Source organism: Desmodus rotundus, chromosome 5 (assembly GCF_022682495.2).
Source record: "Desmodus rotundus isolate HL8 chromosome 5, HLdesRot8A.1, whole genome shotgun sequence".
Classification (NCBI taxonomy): Eukaryota; Metazoa; Chordata; class Mammalia; order Chiroptera; family Phyllostomidae; genus Desmodus; species Desmodus rotundus.
Window position 1 is genome coordinate 90,177,588 of NC_071391.1, and position 26,467 is coordinate 90,204,054.

Sequence of the window (26,467 nt, forward strand, 5' to 3'; positions counted from 1 at the left end):
GTCTCTTCCCTTTGAAAGGTGATTTTAGTTGCCTATAGCTTCAGCATCGTGAATCATCCAAATAGTTTCCATGGAGGAGGGTTCAAGCTTAATAGGAAATTTGATGCAGGTTTGTTGCTCTATTTGCTCAGTCATTGTGAATGCAACAGTTGCACAGTATGCATGCTCACTCAATGGCATCTACTGCCACCACTGACTAGTACAGTGAAGTCATCATTGTTCACACATGTGCATTCCAGTCCACTCTCCTTGGCTGCCAGGTTACATCGATGTCATGCAAAACATTCTCATAATATTAACAATGTCCTTTTCCGGACAGACCTTGAAGCTAGTGAATGTGTATATTATAAAATCTATATCATTTTACATCTCACAAATGTTTCATGTTTGTTATCTCAAGGGAGTCCCATGACAATTCTGCATTATTCCTCATGACAGCCCATTTAGCAATGGGAGAACTGAGACGTGGATTAAGTCACTTGTCCATATATCCTTAGCAAATGAAGGTAGAATCAGGTCTGGGAACTAGATCTTCTGCCTCTAGACCCCTTAGACTCCTCATTCTTTTTTTTTTTTTTTCTTATTGCTTTTATGTTATTTTCCCTCTAAAAAGAAAACAAGAAGAAGAGAATCCTGTGAAACTAATAAGACACCATGGGTGTTTTCAAACAATTACTTTTCATACAGAAACTTCTGAGCAAGCACACTATTGTGTGGTGGGTATTTTCCTTCCCTCCTTTTTCATCTGGCAGACTAAGTGAAGTGAGCAAGAGAAGACTGATTATCACCAGTGAGTGAGCTATGTGGCCAGAGCTCAAATCCAGAAAGTCCAAAACAGTCTTAACCTTTTCTTATTCCCTCTGGGAGAGGGAAGGGGAGAGAGGTGACAGATGGTGCTGAAGAGGTACATTTGTAAAGTGCTCTTTGTTAAATTATGGGGGTTCTCCTTGACTCCTTTTCTGTTTTCAAATAAAGATTTTATTTATTTACTTTTTAGAGAGAGGGGAAGGGAGGGAGAAAGAAATACCAATGTGTGAGAGATACATCCATCCATCGGTTGCCTCTCGCACACCCCCAGCTGGGGACCTGGCTTGCAACCAGGAGTGTGTCGTGACTGGGAATTGAACCAGTGACCTTTCAGTCCCCAGGTGGGCACTCAATCTACTGAGCCACACCAGCTAGGGCTAGACTTGTTGTTCTTGACATGTGCTTGCTGTTCATGGTGGATCTGCAAGCTTTGTGTGGGTATCCTGTGTCTGTTGCATAGGTGTTTTCTTACTAGAGTGATACATGACTTTCTCCTCAGATGTGACTGAGCCCTAGTTGTGCCTAGGGGGCAGGGACTGGGGAGTGAGGTTAGTGGTTCATGAAGGGCAATGAGAAGTAGGAAAATCCCTGCAACCTAGATTGAGAGTAGTAGATACCTCAATGAGCTCACCACAGCCTTCCTCTTCTCTTCCTCTTCTTTCCTACTGGGCCGCACTTACTTACTAGGACTGAGCCACAGCCACCAGGACTGCAGATGGGTCTGGTTAGCCTGAAGTTTGGAGTAGGCAACTGTCCAAAAGTCCTTGAGGGCTGGTAGCAGGATGACCCAAGAAGTACCACACTGTATCACCCATTTCCCTTCTGATCCTGAAGCTTGGGAACTGAAGGAAGGGACTGGCATCAACCTGGCCAGCTGCCTGGAATACCCTAGTTGTTCTACAAGCAGAGCTAATTGCCCTGGGCTAGATTAGGGTCCAATCTATGACTGATTGGGTGCTTGCCTGGAGATGGACTTTTTGTTTCTTATGGGGGTTCAGGGTGGGAGTGGGAAGTGGAAAGAAATCCAGCTCCTGGCATTCTAGCCAGCTTCAAGGGCATTCTGAGTGCCTCCTTCTCCCTGCAGTGATGTCATTATATGGCTCCTTAAAGTCAGAGAGCATAAAATCCCACTGTTAGATAGTTTTTCTTAAGATTCCCTCATCTTTACTCTTTCTCTTTTAAAATGTACACACTCCCAAGACACTGAAACATTTATAAATTCACACATTTGTAAATTCCCTTGGTTGCTAAGGAGATGAAAAGCCAATCCAGAGCCAGCAAAGGGCATTTAGGCACAGAACATTTATGAGTCGCTCATGTATTTGTAAAGCTCTTTTGATTCTTGTAGTAACCCCATGAAGCTGCTAGGATGAGTATTATCATTTCCTTCTTTTACAGAGAAGGATACCAAGGCTTGGAGCAGTGACTTGAACAAGCTCTCAAAACTATGAATAGTAAAATGACAGCAAACTCACAACTATCAACAACTGAACCTAAAAAACAAAACCAAAAACTAAGCAAACAACTAAAACAGGAACAGAATCACAGAAATGGAGATCACATGGAGGGTTATCAGTGGGGGCGAGAGAGAATGGGGAAAAAGTTACAGGGAATAAGAAGCATAAATGTTAGGTACAAAATAGACAGGGGGAAGTTAAGAATAGTACAGGAGATGGAGAAGCCAAAGAACTTATATGTACAACCCATGAATATGAACTAAGGGGGGCGATGCTGGTGGGAGGGGGGGTGGAGGGGAATAAAGGGGAGAAAAAATGGGACAACTGTTATAGCATAATCAATAAAATATACTTTAAAAAAAAGATATGGTGCTCTTGCCATTGTGAAGCACCTACGATTTCTCCCACTAGTCCCAGCAACCTGCAGAGGTGGGGTGTAAATGCTCCCTGTCCATCCAAGCAAGTTTTGAAATGGGCCCACTCATCCTAAGTGGTGACCTGCCTGGATTCAGGGATCATCTTCTTCACTGCACCCACCTCTGTATCGGGGCCTGTGCAAGGTTTTAGAAGGCAGAGATGACCAAGACTCTTCTCCATGACATGGCTCTACAGCACTTGGTACCCCATCCTGAGGTCAGACAGCAGAGCACATGCCCAAAGCACAACTCAGAGTACTTCAGTCTACCAGAGGCTAGTCAAATCACATGTTATTAAAAAGCCTACATGACTGTCATATCCTCGTGGCAGGGGTGGGGGTAGCTTGCTCTGAGCTGTGTCCTGTAACTGTAGCCAGGGGCCTGTCTGCCTTGCTTGACCAGGTAAGTGTGGTGAAGCCAGAGGAGTAGCGCAGGCCCAAAATGTCACCTCTGCCCAAAATGTCGACCACATTCATTGGGCTGTTCTCTTTCCTTCCTCCCATTCCTTTCCATTCCCCTGTCAGAACATCTGTTAAAATGCAAATGTGCCATTTTCCCTGCTGCCTGGAATACCCTTCCCTTCCCAGACTTATTTAAGATCCAGTTCAAATGTTACCTCCTCTGCCAGAGGCAGTTAATAACTTCCTCCCCCAGACTTTCCTAAGCCTTCTGGCAACCTCTGAAGTACCATCATTTGGGCCCTCTGGAGGGGAGCTGCTAGGGTCTGTCTGGCCACTGCATGCCTTGCTCAGTATTACCCCAATACCATGTGTTCAGTGAATGAATAAATATATAAGTGAAATATTAACACTGTCTTCAGTCCAGATAAAGGATAGAGATCACACAGCCCTGTTTCCAGTCCTGCCCTGAGGAACTCCATGCATTCCCTATTTCACACCTCTGTTAACATTGTACACCTACGTTTGCATGTGGAGGCATGCCCTGGCTGTCGGTGGTGGGTGATTCTTCCATCAGCTACATAGGCCCTGGGTGTGACTTACATGGAAGCAGAAGGATGAAGGTGAGAGTTTTGAAGACCAGGAAGCCCCAGGACTAGGCCATGATTGGGTGCCAGACAGAAGAGCAGGTTGGGGTGGAACCTGTTTCTCTGCCCACATTCTTCCTCCTTCCTTGACCAAAGTGACCAGAAGCCATACACAGAGGTTTGGGGTTTGAAGATAGCCAGGTACAGAAGGAAGGACCCAAGAAGTTCTTGACTCAGATCTCTGCCAGGAGGTAGGCTGAGAAATTGAAGAGAGGCGCAGAGGAAAGAATGACTTGGGTATGGCTGGGTGCCTCAGGGAGATTTAGGGGTGAGCTAGGAAGACCCAGGCCCTCGATTCCGGTTCTGGCTCTTCCGCTTCTTAATGGATTAGCCTGCGCGAGTCATTTCACCCTTCCCAGACGCAGTAACTTCATCTGTAAAATGGGCATAATGAGCGCAGCCTGGGAAATGGTGAGATAATTGGATGGGACTGGCGCTGGGTAACCTGCAGAGCGCGGCCATAGAAGAGGTGCCCTTCCGGATTGAAGGCTGTACCCAAGGAGGGCGGGGGCAATGCAGTGAACGAGAGGAATGAAGTCCCTGCCCCAAGGCTGCTCTCCAGGACATTCGGTGTCTCCCTCCTCCTAGGACCCCGAGGAGTCCGAGGGCCTGGGCTCATCCTCTCCCGTGCCCGCTGCCAGGGCGGGCAGGCAAGAAGCGCCGCGGCCTCCGGGAACAGGCAGCAGGCACCGGCGGGCCACGGGCTCCTGGGCCTGGGCTGCTGCGAGTAAAGTCCTCGCCAGCAGAGTCTCCCCTCGCCTCCTCCTGGGGTGCCGCGCCAGGCTGGGCGGGGCCGGAGAGGGCAGGGCGGGGCCCGGCGCGGCAGGGCGGGGCAGGGGGGGTGGGGAGATACTTTTGAACTCACGCAAGTGTCGCTGGGAGTTCGCGGCCGCGGGACGCGTAGCTGGTTTGCTGAGTGGTGGGCCTTCTGGCAGGCTCTCCGGTCTGGGTCAGAAGGCAGCTGGAACTGGGAATAATGTTTGGGACGCAGTACTGGGGAGGAGCTCTGGAACTGTGGGAGCATAGCCCCTTTACTTTTCCTGCAGTGTCCCCTTCTTTTCTCACTGCCCTGGAGACCTGGGGTGATCTTGGGAGAATTGCCCACACCACCACCCCCCACCCCCTCCCGCGAGCCAGTGGCCCTGGATCTGATTTTATCTCACTGTCCTAGTTTTCCCAAGCTTTCTCAGCTTTCCAGGGTCCTCCTATGCAGTCTCCAGCCCCTGGGACTCCTGCCGTGAGTCCCAGCCCAATTCTCCACCCGTGGGCCTTGCAGGCAGTTGGGCCTAGCACAGCCAGTTCCCCTTTAATGTGCTCTGCCTGCCTACAAGGACCTACAGCTCTGGGAATTAGGTGCCAAAGAGCAGCACGCTCCATTTAAGGGAGCTCAGAAGGATCAGGAAAGACTTCCGAAGAGACAGGATCTTTAGGCAGGGTCTTAAAAGATTGGGTAGGATTCTGACAGGAGAGAAAGGTCCAAAAAAAAAAAAAAAAAAAAAGGACATTTAAATGAAGCAATTCACTAGGCTGAAACTCAGGAGAAAGAGGTTCCTGAAGCTCCAGGGGAGAAGCAGTAGGTGGTAGGAGGTAAAATGGGATCGCTTGGGTGGAGGCTGTAGAAGAGGTAGGAGATCTGAAGGCCAGGCCAGGGCTTTGGCAGTGCTGACATTTAAGGAAAGGCTGATGCTGTCCTGAGGAAGAAAACTTTTTTGGCCTGCACAGGGGAGATGGGGGTGGTGGGGGGGCAGTTTGCGGTCCATTCACACCATTCTTTTTGCAGGATAGAAGGTGGTGTGTAAACCCCGGCCTCTGACCTTCCCTCTTACCATGAGGTGGAGCCACCATTTGCCCAGGGCCTTTTGGCACTCTGGCCTGGGAAGAGCACTCCAGACAGCAGGTAAGCAGGAAGCAGGGGTTTCTGTTTCTACCTCTTCCTTCCTTTTCAGAGTCCAGATTGTGCCTCCAAGAGTGCAGGGATTCAGACAACAGGTGTGCTAGTCTCAGGTTTGTGATTCACTAGCTGTTGGCCTTGGGCAAGTTATCTCATCTCCCTGAGTTTCCTCTTTTCCCCATCCTAAAATAAGGGAATCAGACCAGATAATCTGCAAGAATCCCTGTGGCTGTCTAAGTTCAGGAACACTTGTCTGATTTCATTTTGCATTCAACAAATATTTTTTGAGTGCCTGCTATGTGAAAAATCTAAGTATATAATTATGTACAAGAACAGATGTCATCCTGCTTTCATGGTGGTGGGGGGGAACAGAAATGAATGTTAAATAATCACACAGTAAAATATAAAATTGCATAATAACTGCTACAAAGGGGTGCTTTGATGCTTTAAGAGCAAATAATGGGAGATTTGATATAGACGTAGGGTCTGTGTGTTGTTGGGGAAATACGGATGCTATTTCTTCCTTCTCTTTTCTCTCTGCAGATGAAAGTATCCCTTTCGTGATCCACTGGAATTGGGCCTTTAAAGGGGAGTGTCCCCTGGGGCCCCTTAGGTGAGGCCTCAGTGTCTTGTCTTAGAATAAATCTGGGCATAAGAGTAGCCTGGGAAAGGTCAAGCTACTTGATCTTCTGGGGGGAAAGTTGGTCTTCTAGATGTGAGGAGGGTACAGAGTCAGCTACCAGACTTAAGAGGAAGTTGGCTTACATCATTCTACAGTACAAGTCACAGTGGTCAGCCAGTGGGAGGATCTTGTGGGAGGTGGGTGGAGTCTGGCCGTTAGAGGGCTGAGTTCCAGACAGGCAGCTGTGGGGAGCTGGAGGGCTAGGGGCGAGACCTCAGATCCAGGGAAGGGTGAGAGTCAGAGAGTCTTGACTTGGGTGTCCAGGGTTTGGCCTGGATCTTAGGAAGCCAAAGTTCGTCATTCCAAACAGGCCTGGATTCTGAGCCTGTGCAGCAACTGAGCTCAATAGCCAAGCCCCAGTTCACTCCTTCTTCTTGCTCCCAGGGTCTTTATACGCCACTATGGAAGCTCAGTGGGCAGTGGTCCCTCATCAGGGAGGCATGGACAGTTGTTCCAGAGCATCTCTGCAACTGGTAAAGAGATTGATTGGTTCCTCAGTCAGCCTGAAGAGAGAGTCTGGCTGGGATCCCAGAGGGGGCTGGGGGTGGGGGGAGAGGGGCCTGGAGGGAGAAGCAAGCAGGAAGAGGGAGGCATAGAGGACCCCCTGACATCATCCACTAGTGGGCCCACCCTCTCTTGCCCCATCATCCATTTGTCCATGTATCTCTTCCTGCAACACTCATATAATGCACCCTATGTACAAAGCCCTGGAAGGGATGTACCATCCATACCTTCAACAAACTGGGTCTAGAAGTCTGGTAAAGATTGCGCATACATATAACCATGAAAACCAGTCAGCCCAGGCTCAGCATCACTCATCCTGTTGCTCCCCACTTTCTGCCACAGGGGTTCCAAACTTTGTGGACCCTGTAGTTTTTGAGATAGTCCTGTGTGCTCATTACCATTCTGGACCCCAGCATCTCCTGGTGCTGTCTTGACTCTGCAGCCTGACCCTACCATCATTCTTACTGTCCCTAAGTTCCTGCATCTTCTGGCCTCTTCCCATGGCCCATTCCCTTTGCCTTTCCATCCAGACGCCATCCAGTGGCACCGCCGGAACCTGGCTGAGTGGTTCAGCCGGCTGCCCAGGGAAGAGCGTCAGTTTGGCCCAACCTTTGCACTAGACACGGTCCATGTGGACCCTGTGATCCGTGAGAGCACCCCCAATGAGCTTCTCCACCCACCTTCAGAGCTGGCCCTGGAACATCAACTGCCCCTGGCCAGGCTCTCCACACTGGCTCTGTCTCAGCTCTTTGACCCAGATGCCTGTGGGCGCCGGGTGCAGACAGTGGTTCTGTATGGGACAGTGGGCACAGGCAAGAGCACGCTGGTGCGCAAGATGGTCCTGGACTGGTGTCATGGGCGGCTGCCAGCCTTTGAGCTGCTCATCCCCTTCTCCTGTGAGGACCTGTCATCAGTGGGCTCTGCCCCGGCCTCCTTGTGCCAACTTGTGGCCCAGCGTTACACGCCCCTGAAGGAGATTCTGCCCCTGATGGCTGCAGCTGGGTCCCGCCTGCTCTTTGTGCTTCATGGCTTGGAGCGCCTCAACCTGGACTTCCGGCTAGCAGGAACAGGGCTTTGCAGTGACCCTGAGAAGCCAGAGGCACCAGCTGCTATCATAGTCAATCTGCTGCGCAAATATATGCTGCCTGAGGTAGGTGGCCCCCCCTGCCTTGCCCTGCCACCTCTGTCCCCAATTTGCCACCTAAGGATTTTTGTGTCCTAGGCCCACATAATTATTGGGTAAGAGAGGCCCCTGGGCTAGTTCAAATTCTGGCCTACCACTTCCCAGCTATGTGTCATTGAGCAAGTCACTAACTTTCCCAAGCTTCTGTTTTCTTTTTTTGAGTTGTATTGATCAAATAAGATACTACATATATACTGCTTGGCACAGTGTGCTGGCTCATAGTAAGTGCACAATAATTGTTAGTTATAATTATTATGGCCATCATCTTTTCATCCTTGGGCACTTGATTGTCAGGTGTTCCCTGGGGAGTGAGGCAATCAGGCTGTCAAAATCTTTCTTAACCCTCAACCGTGCTCTACCCAGGCCAGCATTCTGGTGACCACCCGGCCCTCTGCCATTGGCCGCATCCCCAGCAAGTATGTGGGCCGCTATGGTGAGATCTGTGGCTTCTCTGATACCAACCTGCAGAAGCTCTATTTCCAGCTCCGCCTCAATCAGCCAGACTGTGGGCATAGTGATGGGGTGGGTGTCTCAGCCACATCAGCTCAGCGTGACAGCCTGGTGGAGATGCTCTCCAGGAACCTGGAAGGGTACCACCAGATCACTGCTGCCTGCTTCTTGCCCTCCTATTGCTGGCTTATCTGTGCTACCTTGCACTTCCTACATGCCCCCACACTGGCCGGCCAGACCCTCACAAGCATCTACACCAGCTTCCTGCGTCTAAACTTCAGTGGGGAGATGTTGGACAGCAGTGACCCCTCCAAGTTGTCCCTGATGGCCTATGCTGCCCGGACCATGGGCAAATTGGCCTATGAGGGAGTGTCTTCCCGCAAGACCTACTTCTCTGAAGACGATGTCCGTGGCTGCCTAGAAGCTGGCATCAGGACGGAAGAGGAGTTTCAGCTGCTGCATGTCTTCCGCTGGGATGCCCTGAGGTTTTTTCTAGCCCCGTGCATGGAGCCAGATCGTCCAGGCACCTTTGTGTTCACTGTGCCTGCCATGCAAGAATACCTGGCTGCCCTCTACATCGTTCTGGGTTTGCATAAGACAACTCTGCAGCGAGTAGGCAAGGAAGTGGCCGAGCTTGTGGGCCGTGTTGGAGAGGATGTCAGCCTGGTCCTGGGCATCATGGCCAAGCTGCTGCCACTGAGGGCCTTACCTCTGCTCTTCAACCTGCTTAAGGTAACACCAGCCTCTGGACCGTAGACTGTCAGCCTCCTACTTCCTACATAGCTATGAATCCTTTTTTTTTTTTTTTTTTTTTGCTCTGGCAATCTGGCTTTTAGTGCGATGGGGGCATAAGGAAGAGAGAGACAGAAGCCATAGGTTGGGGAAGGCTTGGGAGGCTGGGAGGGGAATTTGAGGGTGCAGGGACTTTAATAACAATCCTACAACCCTAACACGGTTTTCTTTTGTATTTCTTCTCCTAGTCTTTGCTTCTGGGAGGCAGGGGTCACCAGAGTTCAGGGTCTGTCCTCTGCTTTGCAGGTCCAGACACTCTATTATATCTGCTCTCCCAGAGATGAATAGAGTCCAGGAGTGATGACTCCTTAACTAAATCACCAGAGGCAGGTTTATAAAGCAGATGCCATTTTATTCATTTATACCAGAAGAATGAATGCATTGGTGATTGGCTTAGGACAGCCTAGCCCAGGAGCAGGTCCATTCCAGAAACTAAATTACAGGCCTGAGAACTGTGCTGTGAACAGGGCAGATGTACTAAATTTTTGAGGGGAAGAAGGATCCTGCTGATATCTGCAAGGTGACTTGTATATGAAATGCTATTATGATCCCTTTAATTTTAAAATTTTTATTTTTTAATTATATTTATTTGAAAGGGAAAGAGAGAGAAACAATGCTTTCTTGTTCTGCTTATTTTTTAAAATAGATTTTATTGATTATGCTATTACAGTTATTCCATTTTCCCCCCTTTATCCCACTCTGCCCTTCACACCCCCTCCCACCTGCATTCCCCGCCTTTAGTTCATGTCCGTGGGTCATACATATAAGTTCTTTGGCTTCTATATTTCCTATACTATCCTTAACCTCCTCCTGTCTATTTTGTACCTACCATTTATGCTACTTATTCCCTGTACCTTTTCCCCTCTCTCCCCATCCCATTCCCTCACTGATAATCTTCTGTGTGCTCTCCATTTCTGTGATTCTCTTCCTGTTCTAGTTGTTTGCTTAGTTTGTTTTAGTTTTAGTTTTAGTTTTAGGTTCGGTTGTTAATGACTGTGAGATTGTTGTCATTTTACTGTTCATATTTTTTATCTTCTTTTCTTAGATAAGTCCCCTTAACATTTCACATAATAAAGGCTTGGTGATGATGAACTCCTTTAACTTGACCTTATCTGAGAAGCACTTTATCTGCCCTTCCATTCTAAATGATAGCTTTGCTGGATAGAGTAGTCTTGGATGTAGGTCCTTGCCTTTCACGACTTTGAATACTTCCTTCCAGCCCCTTCTTGCCTGTAGGGTCTCTTTTGAGAAATCAGCTGACAGTCTTCTGAGCACTCCTTTGTAGGTAACTGTCTCCTTTTCTCTTGCTGCTTTTAAGATTCTCTCCTTCTCTTTAATCTTGGCTAATGTAACTGTGATGTGCCTTGGTGTGTTCCTCCTTGGGTCCAACTTCTCTGAGCTTCCTGGACTTCCTGAAAGTCTATTTCCTTTGCCAGATTGGGGAAGCTCTCCTTCATTATTTTTTCAAATAAGTTTTCAATTTCTTGCTTTTCCTCTTCTCCTTCTGGCACCCTATGATTCGGATATTGGAACATTTAAAGTTGTCCCAGAGGTTCCTACGCCTCTCTTCATTTTTTTGAATTCTTGTTTCTTCATCCTGTTCTGGTCGACTGTTTCTTTCTTCAGCCCCAAACCATTGATTTGAGTCCCCGGTTTCCTTCCCGTCACTGTTGGTTCCCTGTATATTTTCCTTTATTTCATTTTTCATAGCCTTCATTTTTTCCTCTAATTTGCGAACATATTCAACCAATTCTGTGAGCATCATGATTACCAGTGTTTTCCACTGTGCATTGATAGGTTGGCTATCTCTTCACTGCTTAGTTGTATTTTTTCTGGAGTTTTGATCTGTTCTTTCATTTGGGCCTTTTTTTTTTTTTTTTTGGTCTCTGCTCACCTGTTATGTAGTAAGGGGCGGAGCCTTAGGTGTTCACAAGGGCAGGGCAACCCACATTGCTGTGTTGTGATGCTGTATGTGGGGGAGGGCTCCGAGAGGGAACAGTGCCACTTGCTTGGCTCTCTGCAGGTTTTCAGTCACTTCCCCCTCTACCCACAAGCAAATTGGGCCCTTCTGGTGCTGATTCCTGGGTGGGTGGGTTTGTGTACGTTCTAGGTCCCTGTGGGTCTCTCCAATGAACTCTCCTGTGAGTCTGAGAGTTTCTCCTGCTGCCACCTCAACCCCCACAGTTTTTTTCAGTCAGAGGCTTTGAGGCTTTTTTTCCCTGTGCTGGAACCCTGGGTTGTACAGTCTGTCTCGCTTCACAGTTGTTCCTCCTAGTTTATCTGCGTATGAATGTGGGACCACCTGGTCCACCAGTCGGTGCCTTGCTGTGAGTCCTCTCTGCCCGGCTGTCCATCTCCACCCCTCCTACCGGTCTGGGTGAATGTTTCTTCTTTAACTCCTTGGTTGTCCGACTTCCATACAGTTCAATATTTCTGTCAGTTCTGGATGTTTTTGTTTTTAAATTTGTTGTTGTCCTTCTTTTGGTTGTGTAAGGAGGCACAGTGTGTCTACCTATGCCTCCATCTTGGCCGGAAGTCTGTTGTTCCACGTATTTATGCATTCATTGGTTGTTTTTCATATGTGCCCTGACTGGGCATCAAACCCACAGCCTTAGCTTATTGGGACAATGCTCTAACCAACTGATCTAGCGAGCCAGGGCCATTATTCCTTTTATAGATGAGGAAACTGAGGCTCACAGAGGCTAAGGAACTTGTCTGAGGTCACTCAGATAGTAAATAAAATAGCTGGGATCCGAGCCCATGTTTCATGATTCTGAATCCTGTATCTTTCTGCCAAATTTTACTGCTATATTGTGGATGTTTTTCCAGCTATGGTGCCTTGCTAGGTAACCCTTTCCACTCTAGGAATGTTTTAGTAACTGATCTTGCGGAGGCAGAGGCCTGGTCAAATTTCAACAAATTTTCCTTTTTATAGGCAGCAAAGCATAAGGATTAAGAACAGGAATTCAGTAATGCAGCTACTTCAGTTGAAATAAAAGCTCTGCTACTTCCTACCTGTGTGACCTTTGATAAATTGCTTAATTCTCTGTGCCTCAGAGTCCTTATCTCTTAAATGGGGATAATAGTGGAGTCTATATCATTGCCCTAATAGGAGGATTAAATGTATTCATCCTTAGGGCCTGGCACATAGTAAGTGCTATTTAATTGTTAAGCATAACAACAGGCTCAGGTAGCCCTCTTCTTCTTATACCATCACTCCAGACAGGGAGGTAATGGCCATTGCTGAGGCTACCCCATCCCTTTGAGGGTATACTTGGCTCCTCTGGGTTGCAGTGAGAGGCAGTGGTCCCTTGACAGACTCCAGAAAGCCCCTCCATTCTTTTAGAGTGCACCAGAACTATTAGCACCACAGTCCCTTAGAGGAAGGATTGCCTAGCAGAGGATGGTTCCATACTGCTTCATGATCCTATTGATTCAGCTTCCCAGGGTGACATTTCCTCATCCTAATACCAGATTAGTATAACCTCCTTGGCAGGAACTTCCTCTATAAAAAGCAAAAAAATAAAACCAGACATTAGAGGAGGTGCCACAATCTCGTGGCTTAATGCCAGAGGTAGGGACCATTCATTCCTTTCAGAACCATTGTAAGGATGCAAGATGATATTGCAAACATCCACAACATTCATTCTTCAATGAATATTTGAGTGCCTCCTGTGTGCCAGGCAATATGTTAGATTCTGAGGAAAAAACAATTAACTGCCCCCTCCAAGGTTTCTGCCTTTTCCAATCATACAGTCTGAACACAAACATGTCAGCATAACCATGAAATTTAAAAAAAGTATGGTAAGTGCCTGGAAAGCAAAGTTCCAGGTCTAAGTGTCTAATGGGGAATAAGGAAAGCCTCTCTTCAGGAAGGGCACTTAGTCTGATCCTAGAGGATTAGCCAGGAAGAGAATTGGGGTGAAACACCCTAGGAAGAGTATATAGCTTTGCCACTGTGGGGAGAGAGAGAGAGAGAGAGAGAGGAGCTGAAAGGACAGAAGCAGAGTGAGCGAGGGTGAGAGGCTCGTAATGATGAGGAACCAAGTGATGCGGGGTTTTGAAGTAATAGGAGTGATATCAGTCATCATTGCTCTGATGATGATGTTGAAGATAGTGATATATTTATATCTACACAGTTCCAAAGTAGCTGTGTGATATATGCTGGTTTCTTCCCACTATCCCCTGGGCTTGAAAATGTATGAGGGTGTTTAAGAAGAAGAATGTATGTATGGAGCGCATGAGACAAGAGTTGAGGGATGACTCTGGAAAGATCTAATTGGGGTAAAATTGTGAAAAGTTTTATATTCTGTGAGGGCAATAGGGGGTGAGATATTATATATATATGATCAGACAAATCATGCTATGAGTTCAAGAGGAAATACAAGGCTGGAGCAGTCAGGGAGAGTGCACCTTAAGCTGAGCTGTTAAGGATGAGCAGGCATGCAGAAGGCTGAAGTGCCTTTTTCCTGCTTGCTTTCCCAGGTGGTTCCACGAGTTTTTGGGCGCATGGTGGGTAAAAGCCGTGAGGCTGTGGCCCAGGCCATGGTATTGGAGATGTTCCGGGAAGAGGATTACTACAATGATGACGTCCTGGACCAGATGGGTGCCAGTATCCTGGGAATAGAGGGCCCCCGGCGCCACCCAGATGAGCCCCTTGAGGATGAGGTCTTTGAGCTCTTCCCCATGTTCATGGGAGGACTTCTCTCTGCCCATAACCGGGCCATGCTGGCTCAGCTTGGCTGCCCCATCAAGAACCTTGATGCCCTGGAGAATGCCCAGGCTATCAAGAAGAAGCTGGGAAAGCTGGGCCGGCAGGTGCTGCCCCCGCCGGAGCTCCTTGACCATCTCTTCTTCCACTATGAGTTCCAGAATCAGCATTTCTCTGCTGAGGTGCTCAGCTCCCTGTGCCAACTCAACCTGGCGGGCGTACGCATGACACCCCTCAAGTGCACGGTGGTGGCAGCTGTACTGGGGAGTGGAAGGCATGCACTGCATGAGGTGAACTTGGCCTCTTGCCAGCTGGACCCTGCTGGGCTACGCACACTCATGCCTGTCTTCCTGCGTGCTCAGAAGCTGGGGTGAGGACCTCATGCACAGGCATGAAGACAGGAGAGGGTTGGAGGTGAAGAAGTGGGAAGAGAAGGTGCTAGGGAAACCAAAGGTACTGAGGAAAGACCAAAGGGTGGGATGAAAGAGTGGTATGGGTAGAGGTGACAAGAACAGTAGAAGGGAGGACAGGTGTGGACTGCAAGAGTCAGGATGGTGAGAAATGGGCCTGGTGGATGGGCAGGCCCTATGCTGACTGAATTCCTTCTTTGGTTTCACACCTCTCCTCTGGTCACCTTTTGCTTCAGTTTGCAACTCAACAGCCTGGGCCCGGAGGCCTGCAGGGACCTCCGAGACTTGCTGCTGCATGACCAGTGCCAAATTACCACTTTGCGGTAAGTGTCCTGAGAGGGGGCTGGAGGGAGGCTCTGACCATTCTGGTAGCCACCTAAGGTCAAGGATCGGTCCTGCCTCAACATACCTGGCACAGGCCTACCCATGGTGTAGTAAAAGGGTGGGAGTATGGCCCTGTCCTGACCCCCAGGTCCAGTACAAGCAGTAAGATGGAGATGGGGGTGAGATGTCACCACCTATATGTGCTAAGAAAGCCTCTCATGTGGCTAAAGTCAGCCTGGGAAAGGTGTAGAATAATACTCAGGCCAGTTGCCTGGTAACAGTGCCACTGATCCTTTCCCAGGATTTTCCTTGTCGCTTTACAAGGATGACCTTAATGCTGGGCACTCAATAGACGCTCCCAAAGTGTTGACTGATTTACTAGGAACTCACTCTCTTGGGTTTCTGATTTCTGGTTGAAATAAGTGGAGATAAGTGAGGAAAGAGAAAGGAGGAAGGGCAAGAGGGATGGGGCAGTGGGGTTTGGGGAGGAGGTGAGACAAGGAGGAAGAAGGGAAATGGTAATGATGAAGAGGAAGGGGAGAGGGGAGTAGGGAGTCAGCAACGGAGAATGGAAGGAAGGAAAAGAGAAGAGAAGCTGGCTTCTATTCCATTCTCCCTCCCTGGCAGTGTGCCATACCTGCTACTTCTCCATCCTCTTCTCTTGGACCTGCATTTCTGTGTCTGGGCTGATCCCTGTCCCAGGCTGTGTACCCTTTTGGCCCAAGCACAGGGTCTCTACCATGGTCCTTATAACCTTGGGGTGTTTGTGGCTGTAGACTGTCCAACAATCCACTGACAGCTGAGGGTGTGGCCTTGCTGGTGGAGGGGCTAGCGGGAAACACTTCACTGACACACCTGTCTCTGCTACACACGGGCCTTGGAGACAAGGGCCTGGAGCTTCTGGCTGCCCAGCTGAACCGTAATCAACAGCTACAGGAGCTGAATGTGGCCTACAATGGCGCTGGTGACACAGCAGCCCTGGCCCTGGCCAAGGCTGCCTGGGAGCATCCTTCCCTGGAGCTGCTGCAGTGAGTCTTATCCCTGGTCATTTCCCCATCCCAGCCTGAGACTGTGTTTCCCATCCTCAGTCTTCCTTCTCTCTCTGCACTAGGCTTTTTCTACTCTAGGGGGTGGGCCTGGGCCTGTCCTCTCTTCATGGCTTCTGACTGATGTTTGTCAACCTGCTCTGAGGCAACCCACCCCTCTGTGACTGGCCCTTATCCTACCCTGATTCCCTATCATCATTTCTCTTAGGTTCCTGATGGCTCCATTCCTACTATCCCTGTCCCCACTAAATTCCAGTGTCATCCCTTTCTCCCACTGGCTGCCACCTTCTATCTCTGGCTTATTGCAAACATACCCCATCATATTCCATAGCCAGGGGCTGAGTTGTGAGGCCCCCTCACTCTCTGTCCACCCACTACCCTATGCCACTCCTTCTCAGAGCCTTGCTGAATGACATCTACTCTTATTTCTCCTGCTAGCCTCTACTTCAATGAGCTGAGCTCAGAGGGCCGCCGGATCTTGCGGAACTTAGGGGCCACTGCTGAAGGCAGGGCCCGGGTTGTGGTATCGCTGACAGAGGGAACAGCAGTGTCAGAGTACTGGTCCGTGATCCTCAGTGAAGTCCAGCGGAACCTCAACAGCTGGGATCAGGGCCGGGTCCAACGTCACCTTGAGCTATTGCTGCGGGATCTGGAAGATAACCGAGGAGCCACCCTTAATCCTTGGCGTAAGGCCCAGCTGCTTCGAGTGGAGGGTGAGGTCAAGGCCCTCTTGGAGGGGCTGGGAGGCCCTGGAAGCTGAGACAGTGGCAACAGGCACCTAGCTGTGTGGCTCCTATCCCCAAACCCCCTCCCTCTGTGACCTCCTGGCTTGCACTACTATTTCTATAAAGATCCCTTGCCCTGGCCCGTGTGGCTCAGTGTATTGAGTGCTGGCCTGAGAACCAAAGGTCGCCGGTTCGATTCCCAGTCAGGGCACATGCCTGGGTTGTGGGCCAGGTCCCTAGTAGGGGGTGTGTGAGTGGCAACTACACATTGATGTATCTCTCTCTTTCTCTCTCCCTTCCCCTCTCTCTAAAAATAAATAAAATCTTTAAAAGAAAAAAAAAAGATCCCTTCATGGCTGGAGGCAAAGGACTGGGCACAGCTGTACCAGTGACCCTCTACGAATGTGTCCAACCAAGCCTCCCAAGTTTGGAATTTCCAGGGTCATGAAACATTCCTCCTCTCCCTTGGGCTAGAAGGATGGAAGGACGTGGCATTTCCAAGACTAAATTGCCCTGTAACATGGCCATTAAGGTTGCTTCTCTCAAGGAGCCTCTGTGCCACTAGGGGGCGCACTTCTTATGTCCGTCTGCCCAGGGGTGTTGCTGTTCAGATGTGTTGGAGGGCTTCCACCTCTTGCCTTTATACTTTCTGTGGACACTCAGGATACCTGCAGCCACTTTCCTTTCTCATTGGTGCTTTCTCCCCAGCCTCATGCTCCTCTTAACCACAATGGTACTTATGCTCAGTGGTCCTACAGGTATGTGCACTGATTTGTTCCTATTAAAAAGCTGTCTTCCACCTACCTACTGTGGCCTCTTTGCCTGGTGCTTTCAAGGAAAGGAACTGTTCTTGGCCATTCTGATTAAACTACTGATCACTTTTTGCTACAATTAGTTCTTAGGTATTAAGTTCAAAGGCAGTGAGGGCTGGGGGGATGCATGATATTGGGGTGTGGGTAGGCCATGCTGGGCCATAGGACTCCTATCACCCCTTTTATACATTCTTACCCCAGGCTTGGAATTAAAGGGAGATCAGCAATCTACCTTTCTCTGCACCTAGCAGGAGCTGGGAGAGCAGGAGAGTGACTAGAGAAGTTGGGGCTCAGGAATGGGTACTGGAGGAACATGAATACTTCCCTAGGGATAAGGCTCTCCTTGTTTAATCATTATCCCACTGCTTCCAAGGCAGTGTCTTCAAGGAGGCGGGACTGGGTGGGGGGTAAATGGGAAGATTGGCTGGCTTCAGTGGACTTTGTCCCTACCCTGAGGACTGGGTTGTTGATTCAACTATGGAGGCAGCTGCAGGTAAGAGGTTGGGAGATATCCCCTGGAGGGGACTTCAGGGTAGCCAGGAGTAGATTGGGAGGCTGAGGCATTATAGACCAGGACACACTTAATGTTGGGGCTTGGAGCCATGAGGCAAATAGACTGGGAGTTAGGAGAGAAGAGGTGAGTGGAAGTGCCTGTCTTCCTGGTCCACACCCTGTACAATAAGTTCAGATTTCTGTACCATGGTCTCAGGGGGAGGGGAAGGAAGGGAAAGGAAAGACCCTTTTGGAGCAGATGGAAGGGGCATGTCCTGAGTTTGGGGATTCCCCTAAGTCCTTTCATTTAATGACCATGGAAGGGGCTGGAGAATGCATCTCTTCCCCTCACCCCATTTTTCCCAGCAGATCTTCAGGACACAGCTTCCTTAACTCTGTAAGTGGTATCCTGTGAAGGATTGGGGTAAGGGGAAGAGGAAATCTAAGGTGGGGAAGCTCTTCAGCTGCTATTAGCATTGCGAGTACAGTCTGGGACCTCCTTGCAGGAAGTTTGAGTTTAACCCAAAGCTGGGCATTGATAATCCTGTCCTGTCCCTGGCCGAAGATCATGACCCTTCTGGTAACCACCTCTGATAACCCCTTTACCCCCCCGGGCAACCATTCCATTCCCCAAGAGATACCACGACTCTGCAGAGCCTCCCATCTCCTTGATAACCACTCATCTGTCTCCCTCTGATAATATCCTTGGTTGGGAGTGACCACATGGACAGAGGAGGGGGCCAGGAGTTTCCTTCTGTTTAGCCACTCTGCCCACACAGCGTTTGGCCATATTGCCCAACACTTAACTGGGTAGAAGTCCGCCTGGTGCCCTATCAAGTGAACAGCATCTGTCAGGCACAAGGTGACTCGTACTTGGGCCATATCCCTCCTCCCCCTTTTCTTTTTTTTTTTAAATTAATTTATTTTTATTCAGTTACAATTGTCTGCATTTTCTCCCCATCCCCCCACCCCATCCTCTTCCCCCTTTTCTGCCGCCTACTTTCCCATCCAGATCTCTGGAGCCTGGAGCGGCCTCGCTTCTGTCTGCTGAGTAAAGAAGAGGCTGGGAGTTTTGGCTTCCATCTACAGCAGGAGCTGGGCAAGGCCAGTCATGTGGTGTGCAGGGTGGAGCCAGGCTCCTCTGCCCAGCAGCAGGGTCTTCGGGAAGGAGACTGGATCCTGGCAGTGAACAACCATGTTGTGGAACATGAAGACACTGAGGTGGTGAGGTTGGGCTGGGACTTCCCCTGGCATTGGAGAATGTTCCATAGCATCACAGAGAGGGAGAAGCCAGGATCACCTCCTAGGTATATGGGGGCAGGACCCAAGTCTTAATCTACCCCACCTCCCAGGATTTGGGGGTACCCAGTTCAGAATATTTGGGTAGAGGCAACCAGAAAGCTGGTTTCCATGGTGAAAATTGCAGGTTCCAGGAATGGGGAGTTGGCAAGAGGGACTGGCTCCAACTTCACCCTCTTTTTAGGTGGCTCTCCGCATCCGAGCCAGTGGTCCTCGAGTGTTGTTGACAGTTTTGGCGCAGCACGTGTATGATGTGGCCCGAGCTCAGCAGGGGAACAACGCCCTCCTCTTTCCTACTCTCAGCCCAGGGGTCCGGCCCCGTCTGTGCCACATAGTGAAAGACGAGGGTGGTTTTGGCTTTAGTGTCACCCATGGTGAGCTTAGAGGTTTGGGAGGGAGGTCAGGAGGGGGAATCTCAGCCTCACTCCAGGCAGCCAACAGACTAACACTTGCTTTTTATTTTCTGCCAGAACATCAGGGTTCTTTCTGGTTGGTACTGAGTACTGGAGGTGCAGCTGAGCGGGCAGGGGTGCCCCCTGGGGCCCGACTGTTAGAAGTGAATGGGGTCAGTGTGGAGAAGTTCACTCATAACCAACTCAGCAGAAAGGTATGGCTGCCTGCTTCCACATTCATCCTTCACCCTTCTGTGGCTGGGGTACCCGCCTCAGGAAGCAGACTCCTCTCCCAAGCACCAAATCACCTGATCTGATTTTGTATCTCCATCACCCATCCTTCCCTTTACTGTTTATGCTAGGCCCTTCTCTCCCCCATCCTTAGTGCCTCTTTCCTGGGCCTGGGAAGAGGGGCTGTGAGGAGGTGCCTGCCTCTGCACTCCCTGCTGAGGTAGGTGATGCTGAAACCCTGCTGTGTTCCCACAGCTTTGGAAGAGTGGAGAACAGGTCACCCTTCTGGTGGCAGGACCAGAGGTAGAGGAACAGTGTCGCCAGCTGGGAATGCCTCTGGCTGCACCCCTGGCAGAGGGCTGGGCACTGCCTGCCAAGCCCCGCTGTTTGCACCTGGAGAAAGGGCCTCAGGGCTTCGGGTTCCTGCTCAGGGAGGAGAAGGGTCTTGGTGGTCACCTCGGTGAGTAGGAACCCTGGGGGTGGGTCGGGAAGGTGGGCTTTGGGGTGGGCTTACAAGCGTACGTATGTACCTCAGTGCACATAAGTGGTGTCTCTGTCTGAGCCCCAGCCCTTGGCCTCCTCCTCCTATGTACCCCTCGTTCAGTCCCCCACTGTCCCTGGGCTGGCATTGGGATAATTGGGGAAGGACCAGTGAGGGATGTCTATTTCCCAGGGCAGTTCCTTTGGGAGGTGGACCCAGGACTGCCAGCTGAGAGGGCCGGGATGCAGGATGGGGACCGACTGGTGGCTGTGGCTGGGGAGAGCGTGGAGGGGCTGGGCCATGAGGAGACAGTGTACAGGATCCGGGCGCAGGGCTCCCGTGTCTCCCTCACTGTTGTTGACCCTGAGGCTGACCGCTTCTTCAACATGGTAAGAGCTGAGTAGCAGGGGATAGGAGTGGGGCTCATATGGAGGGAGAAGCAATAGGTTTGTTCTATCTGCCTCCTTCTAGGTTCGCTTGTCTCCACTCCTCTTCCTGGAGAGCACAGAGGCTCCTGCCTCTCTCCAGAACACCTGCTCAGCCTCTCTGGTTGAGACCAAGGATCCACCAGTTGAAGACACAGCTGTGCCTCCTGTCCCATGTGGGTCCCATCAGTGCTTCTTGTACCCTGGGCCTGGTGGTGGCTATGGCTTCCGACTCAGCTATGTGGCCAGTGGGCCTTGTCTTTTTATCTCCCAGGTGACTGATGCCCCATTGGCTTTGGATCCTATCAATATTTGCCTCCTGGTGAACCTTCCTTGGCTTCCCTCCAGACCCTTAGAGTACCCAGCAAACTTTTCCATGGTGTTCCTTGTTCTGTATTCAATCCCCAATCCCCAGGTGATTCAAGGAGGCTCAGCTGCCCGGGCAGGACTTCAAAGGGGAGATGTGATTCTGGAGGTCAACGGGAATTCTGTGGGTGGATTGAATGACCTGGAAATGCTTCAGCAGCTGACTGAAGCTGAGCCACCTCTGTGCCTGAAACTGGTGCCAGGTTTCCATAGGGCTTGGAAGCATGGATTCCCCCAGGGTCTATAGAGGTGAGAAAGGAGAGGGACTGTGAGCAGTCAGAGAAGGACTGAGGGGAAGCAGAGAGGTGGGTGGAGCAGGAGGGCTGCAGGGTGGGGCACAAAGGTTGGGACTTGAGGCCATGGAAGGTGGGGACAGAAGGACCCATGGAACAAGTCCTATTACTAGGCATTGCGGTGCATGTGGGGACAGGGCAAAGGAACTCTTCTGATCCTTGAATGACCTTCTCCCCTCTCTCTCTGCTTAGGAGTGGGCTGTAGCCTCAGATCTGTTGTAGTGCCCTTCTCCTTGGCACAGACCTACCCTGTAGCTTTCCTATTTTCACTCTCCAGCTGGAGGTGGTAGGAGCTGAGCTGCTCTCTTTACATCAGAAACTGGATCTCTAGGGCTCTGGACAATCACAGGCTTACCCAGAGTCTCCCTTCCTCCAGTGGGGCCCACCTCCCTGAAGAGTATGCCGTCAGAGGCCTCAGGTGGGTCCACTAGGAATCCTGCCTTCTAACTCCAGAGGAATCCATGTGGGAGCTTTGGAAGCTGTGCCCCAAGGATGAAGTTCTGCCTAAGATGAGTGGTGTGATTTTGTGATTTCTAATAAGAAATATCTATTTGGTTTTCATACTGATTCCTGGCACAGAATTCTTACAACCTTTGGAATTTCCTAAGTAATAAGAGCAATAAAAGGCACGGAAGTGGGGGAGGATGGTTGCCAGGGGAACCAACCTGTGTTTACAGGGTTGAAACTTTCAGCCCTACCCCCACTCCTACCCCACACTGGCTTCCTGGGAGGGGAGAGGGGCTGAAACTTTAATTAACCACCAATGGTTTAATCAATCATGCTTATGTAATGAAGCCTCTAAAAAACCAAAAAAAGCCAAGACTCAGAGGGCTTCCAGGTTACTGAACATGTGGAGAGGGCAGGTGCTATCATGCCCACACCCTGCCCTAGGCATCTCTTCCCTCTGACTGTTCCTGAATTGTATCCTTTATAATAAACTGGTAATTAAGTGAGTAAACTGTTTCCCTGAATGATGTAAGGCCCTCTAGCAAATGATAAAACTAGAGGAGGGGGTCATGGGAACTTCTGATTTATAGCCAGTTGGTCAGTAGCACAAGTGACAACATGGATTTGAAATTGGCATCTTGTGGGACTGAGTCTTTAACCTACTCTCTAGGTAGATAGTGTCAGAATTGAGTTAAATTGCAGGACGCTGGATTGGTGTCCATGGAACAGTTGGAGAATTTCTTGGTGTGGGGAGAACCCCTACACATTTGGTGCATAAAAGTAAAGTAGTACTGAGAGAGTTTTCATAGAAGAGAGAAACACAAGACTTTTCCCTTTTCAGGTGGACTGTAGGGCCAACTAGGATTGAAGCCACCTGGAAGTTACTATCCTAGGCATGACTCCAGGACTCTTAGATGTATTGCAAGAGTTTGGAGATGAGCACCTTAGGATTGTGGGGACAGGTGCCTGATCACTGTTGGTTACTTATAGAAATAGCCTTTCTCCCACAAAACTGGCTGCCTGTGTTTGTGTGGGAGGGCTGTGGTTCAAAGGGACCAAAAGGCCCCAAGCTCAAGGGGTGGTATCCAGTTTCTCTAGGAGAAGTGATAAGACCTTGTCAAATTTCTCTCCTGTCATTCAGACTTCAGGCTAATGGGTTAGCCCAGAACCAAGGTGTTTATATGACTCATTTTTGCCAAAAAGCCTCACCACACAGTTTTGTTGACTTCTACATCAAGACAGTTTTATTGCTGGGGCCCCGGAGACTATATGTGTACAATCTGAAAGATCCAGGGGTTTGAGTCCAGACTGGTAGAGCTGCTCCTTGTGCCGGGTGTGGAGTCTCAGCATGGCTCTGAGCTTAACCAAGAGCCTGTCCAGGCTGTCCCTGCTGACACCAAGCTTCAGGCCCCAGGAAGCAAGGTGGAGTTGGAGGGGTGCAGCAGGTTGGTCAATAAGCTTTCCTTGGCAGTGTTTCCTTAAAGTTTTTATTCTTAGTGAGTGGGCATGGTTGCACCCCCTCAAGATAGAGAGGAGTTTCCTGTGGAGGTGCTTCTTCTCCTTCCCCTTGGTCTGTCATTGTCTATCTAGCTGCGGCTTGTGGTGAGGGAAGAGTGCTGGATACTGGGATGTCTGGGCTTCAGAGGGTGGTGCTTACATGTAAGATATCCTCATACTTGGCTTCCATGTCTGCTATGTGTGTCCGAAGCTGAGCCAGAGTCCGGTCCTGCTCTCTTGAGGGCTTGCTTAGCTTCTCCCCGTGCAGCCTCAGCCTCCCTGTGGCATGTCTCTGGGGAGTGGGGCAGAAGGATGAAAGAGGACAGAATGGTGACACTCTATCCTTGAACAGAGTCTCCAATGGTACCCAAAAAGCATGAGATCTTTCTAGAAAGAGTGGGATCATTCCAGACTCCCTCAGAGCCATCAACTTTCCTGTAGTTCTTATGAATAGTTCAAGTACCATTAAGGTATAATAGAAAGAGTAGTGGGCCTGGGACAAGAGATCTGGGTCCCAAATCTGGTTGTCACTCATTACTGTGTAACATTGAGCATCTCTCTCTCTGAGCTTCAGTCTCTTTATCTTTAAAGTCTTTTATAATTTTTTTATATATTGACTTTAGAGAGAGAGAAGGCTAAATTGTAAAAATTCTGGTGTGCCATCCTAAAATATTTCAACTCTATCCTGTAACCAAGAGGGAACAAAACAAAAACTTCCTGTTAAAAAAAAATATATATATATGCTTATTTGGAAAGTTTATTCATTTATTTAGCAAATAGTTATTTAGAATCTACCATGAACTAAGCCTTGAAGATAGGGAAATAAATAGGTCAAATATTTTCCCTTAGTTTTTTTTTTTTTTAAATCCTCATCTGAGTATATGTTTTTATTGATTTTAGAGAGGCGGGGGAGAGAGAGAGAAAGAGAGACCAATCGGTTGCCTCCCATATGTACCCCGACCTGGGATCAAATGCACAACCTATTAGTGTATGGGATGATGCTTCAACCAACTGAACCACACTGGCAAGGGCCATTTCCCCTTAGTTTTGTTTTAAAAACCAGCCAATCTAAGAGGGAATATGTTTATGTTTTATTTATGAAAGACATGGCAGTGGTAGGGAGGAAGACCTGGATTTGGAGAGACCATTGAAAGGGGGAAATGGGTTAACAGACTGATTTCTTTACTGAAGATTTTTGACATCCTGATCTCTCCTGTTCCAATCCTCAGTGGTGAGAGTCAGTGGGGAAAGTGATACAAGAGCCTAGATTGCAGTCTTCTAGAGAAGGATCATCTTAAGTTCATCCCTTCAGGCTGGACCTCCTCAGTGACCCTCTAAGAGAAAGGGCTGAGAGGTTGGGGAGCTTACCTAGCTGCTCTTGAAGGCTCCTCACTTCTTCCTCCAGGTGCCTGCTATGGGTCTCCATCTCTTCCTGCAGGACCTGGCACTGACAACTCATTTCTGTGGTGGCGGCAGTGGACAGCCAGAGAACCAGGTGGGGATGGAGTGGTGGAGGGAGGAAGGGAAATTGTGGGTATGAATGGCTCCCCTTGGTCCAGGGGGACAAGAGCATAAAGGCCTTCTTGGTTCTTGTGGTGATTCTGAGAATCTGGGAGACCTTGAAAATCCAGTAAGAACTAGGAAACCAGATTCCCTTTCCCCATGCCAGCTCCATGGGGATGGGGACTGTAGCCCTTCTCCCCACTTACTCCCTTGGGATGAATGAGATCAAGGCTATGGCTGCATTTTGTAGCCCACAAAGCATCAACAACATGGCATCAGGCATCCTGGAAGGTCCCTGCCTGGAATTCCAGAGGCGTTCCTTTCCTTCCTTCAGGTTCCTGCCTGATTTATGCTCAGCTGGGAAGGCTGACACTAGGCATGGCAAATGGAAGTCCTCCTTGTTTACCTTCCTTGCCCTCTTGGTTGTTCTCTTCCAGGAGCCTGTCTTCTGCCCACCTACTTGACCGACCACATACCTACATATATGGCTCCCCTTCACTTGGGGTCCCCTCCAGCTCAGCCTCCAGCCCTTGCAAGCTCTGCTTCAGCTGGTCTGCAGAAGCCTTGGCTCGGTGGGCCTCACTCTTCTGCAGAGCTGTAAACAGTGCCAGAGCTCTCAGGACTGGCTGGGGAACTCACTGAATCAGCCTCCATAGGCTTGATGGACTATTCCCTCCTCCGAGAACCTAGCAGCAGACTTCCAGTCTCTCTCATTCTCATTCTGTCCCACCCTTCCCCCCATTCCACCCCTGCTAGGATCCGATGGGCTCTTCATTAGTAAGAAGCAAGAACTCCCTTTATGTTTTGGCTTATCAGCTCTCACTGTCCACCACTTCCTCACAATCCCAACTTGTGATGATCTTTTCCTACTAGATGATGGTTAGATGTCAGCTCAGGCCCTTACATTAGCTACAACCCTCTAAGCCCTTAAGGATTGAGAAATGCTCCAGTGGCCCACTTGTATTGCCCCCAGAGCTTCCATCCTGCTTACCTAAGTGGTCTTGGAGTAACTCCTTTTCCAGCACTGCCGGCCTGTGCATGGATTCAGCCTCCATGTCTGCCCTGGCAAGTTGTCAGAGCTTCAGCTTACCATGATCTCAGCCTTCCTTATTCCCCTTCCATACTCTCTGGACTTTCTCCCTGAAGGAGATCTGAGGACCACTAAATGAGTGACAGTGTCTACTGAGTTCACCACTGTCTCCTTACTGTTCAGCACAAATATGTGTAATGAATATATAAGGAAGGCACAGAGCCAAAAGGGGCTCAAAGGAGGGATGGGTGCCAGTTTTCCCACTTTCCCAGCTTTGCGGAACCTGGATGTGAGGATATGAAGAGGCAGAGTCATGTAAAGGACTGAATTCTCTCTGGAACACCTATTCTCAGTCTTCAAGCCAGAGCATGGAGAAGCAGGGGCACCCACCTCCACACACCTTGACTCACCAGCACCTGTGTTCTTTATCTTCTGTGCCCCAGCTTTTATCCCTTTTTCTTTGGACTTAGGTGGCATCTCCTTGCAGTCCTGAGGGAAGAAGGGGACTTGTATTTAGGTCTTGGACATGGGGATGCTTTCCTGATCCCTAGATTGAACCAGAAGTTCCAGGGGGAGTTAGAGTTCTAGTCTCTAAATCTGTCTCTTATACTTTCCAGAAGCTTTCATTCTTGGTCTCCTTGGAATCTTAGGCAAGGCAGAGGGAGTATGGAGCTGTTTCTCTTTATAAGTCAGGCTCTACGTACAGAAATCTCTCCTTTCAATCCTCTTTTGGAGAAAATAAACTTTAGTACCTTG

The 26,467-nt window shown here is 49.5% G+C and overlaps 3 protein-coding genes across 3 annotated transcripts; 2 read left to right on the top strand and 1 right to left on the bottom strand.

Annotated features, from left to right (window-relative positions):
- Positions 1 to 4,577: 4,577 nt before the first annotated feature.
- NLRX1 (NLR family member X1) lies at positions 4,578 to 17,246 on the top strand. The gene is made up of 10 exons (XM_071221502.1): positions 4,578 to 4,674; positions 5,506 to 5,622; positions 6,160 to 6,229; positions 6,683 to 6,771; positions 7,333 to 7,952; positions 8,349 to 9,167; positions 13,713 to 14,308; positions 14,585 to 14,671; positions 15,449 to 15,700; positions 16,157 to 17,246. The coding sequence occupies exons 2-10, from the start codon at positions 5,553 to 5,555 to the stop codon at positions 16,476 to 16,478; spliced, it is 2,925 nt and encodes a 974-aa protein (XP_071077603.1). The 5' UTR covers positions 4,578 to 4,674; positions 5,506 to 5,552; the 3' UTR covers positions 16,479 to 17,246.
- Positions 17,247 to 17,336: 90 nt separating this feature from the next.
- NHERF4 (NHERF family PDZ scaffold protein 4) lies at positions 17,337 to 22,712 on the top strand. Its single transcript, XM_045204084.2, has 11 exons — positions 17,337 to 17,748; positions 18,117 to 18,144; positions 18,254 to 18,327; positions 18,760 to 18,971; positions 19,231 to 19,420; positions 19,517 to 19,653; positions 19,925 to 20,129; positions 20,343 to 20,539; positions 20,622 to 20,849; positions 20,991 to 21,190; positions 21,512 to 22,712. The coding sequence occupies exons 1-10, from the start codon at positions 17,667 to 17,669 to the stop codon at positions 21,186 to 21,188; spliced, it is 1,551 nt and encodes a 516-aa protein (XP_045060019.1). The 5' UTR covers positions 17,337 to 17,666; the 3' UTR covers positions 21,189 to 21,190; positions 21,512 to 22,712.
- A 17-nt stretch (positions 22,713 to 22,729) lies between these two features.
- DRC12 (dynein regulatory complex subunit 12 homolog) lies at positions 22,730 to 26,193 on the bottom strand. Its single transcript, XM_071221601.1, is given in 7 exon segments — positions 22,730 to 23,247; positions 23,333 to 23,416; positions 23,418 to 23,470; positions 24,547 to 24,652; positions 25,170 to 25,276; positions 25,673 to 25,743; positions 26,122 to 26,193. Coding segments are annotated over 6 exon segments (747 nt in total). The 5' UTR covers positions 25,737 to 25,743; positions 26,122 to 26,193; the 3' UTR covers positions 22,730 to 22,914.
- Positions 26,194 to 26,467: the final 274 nt, after the last annotated feature.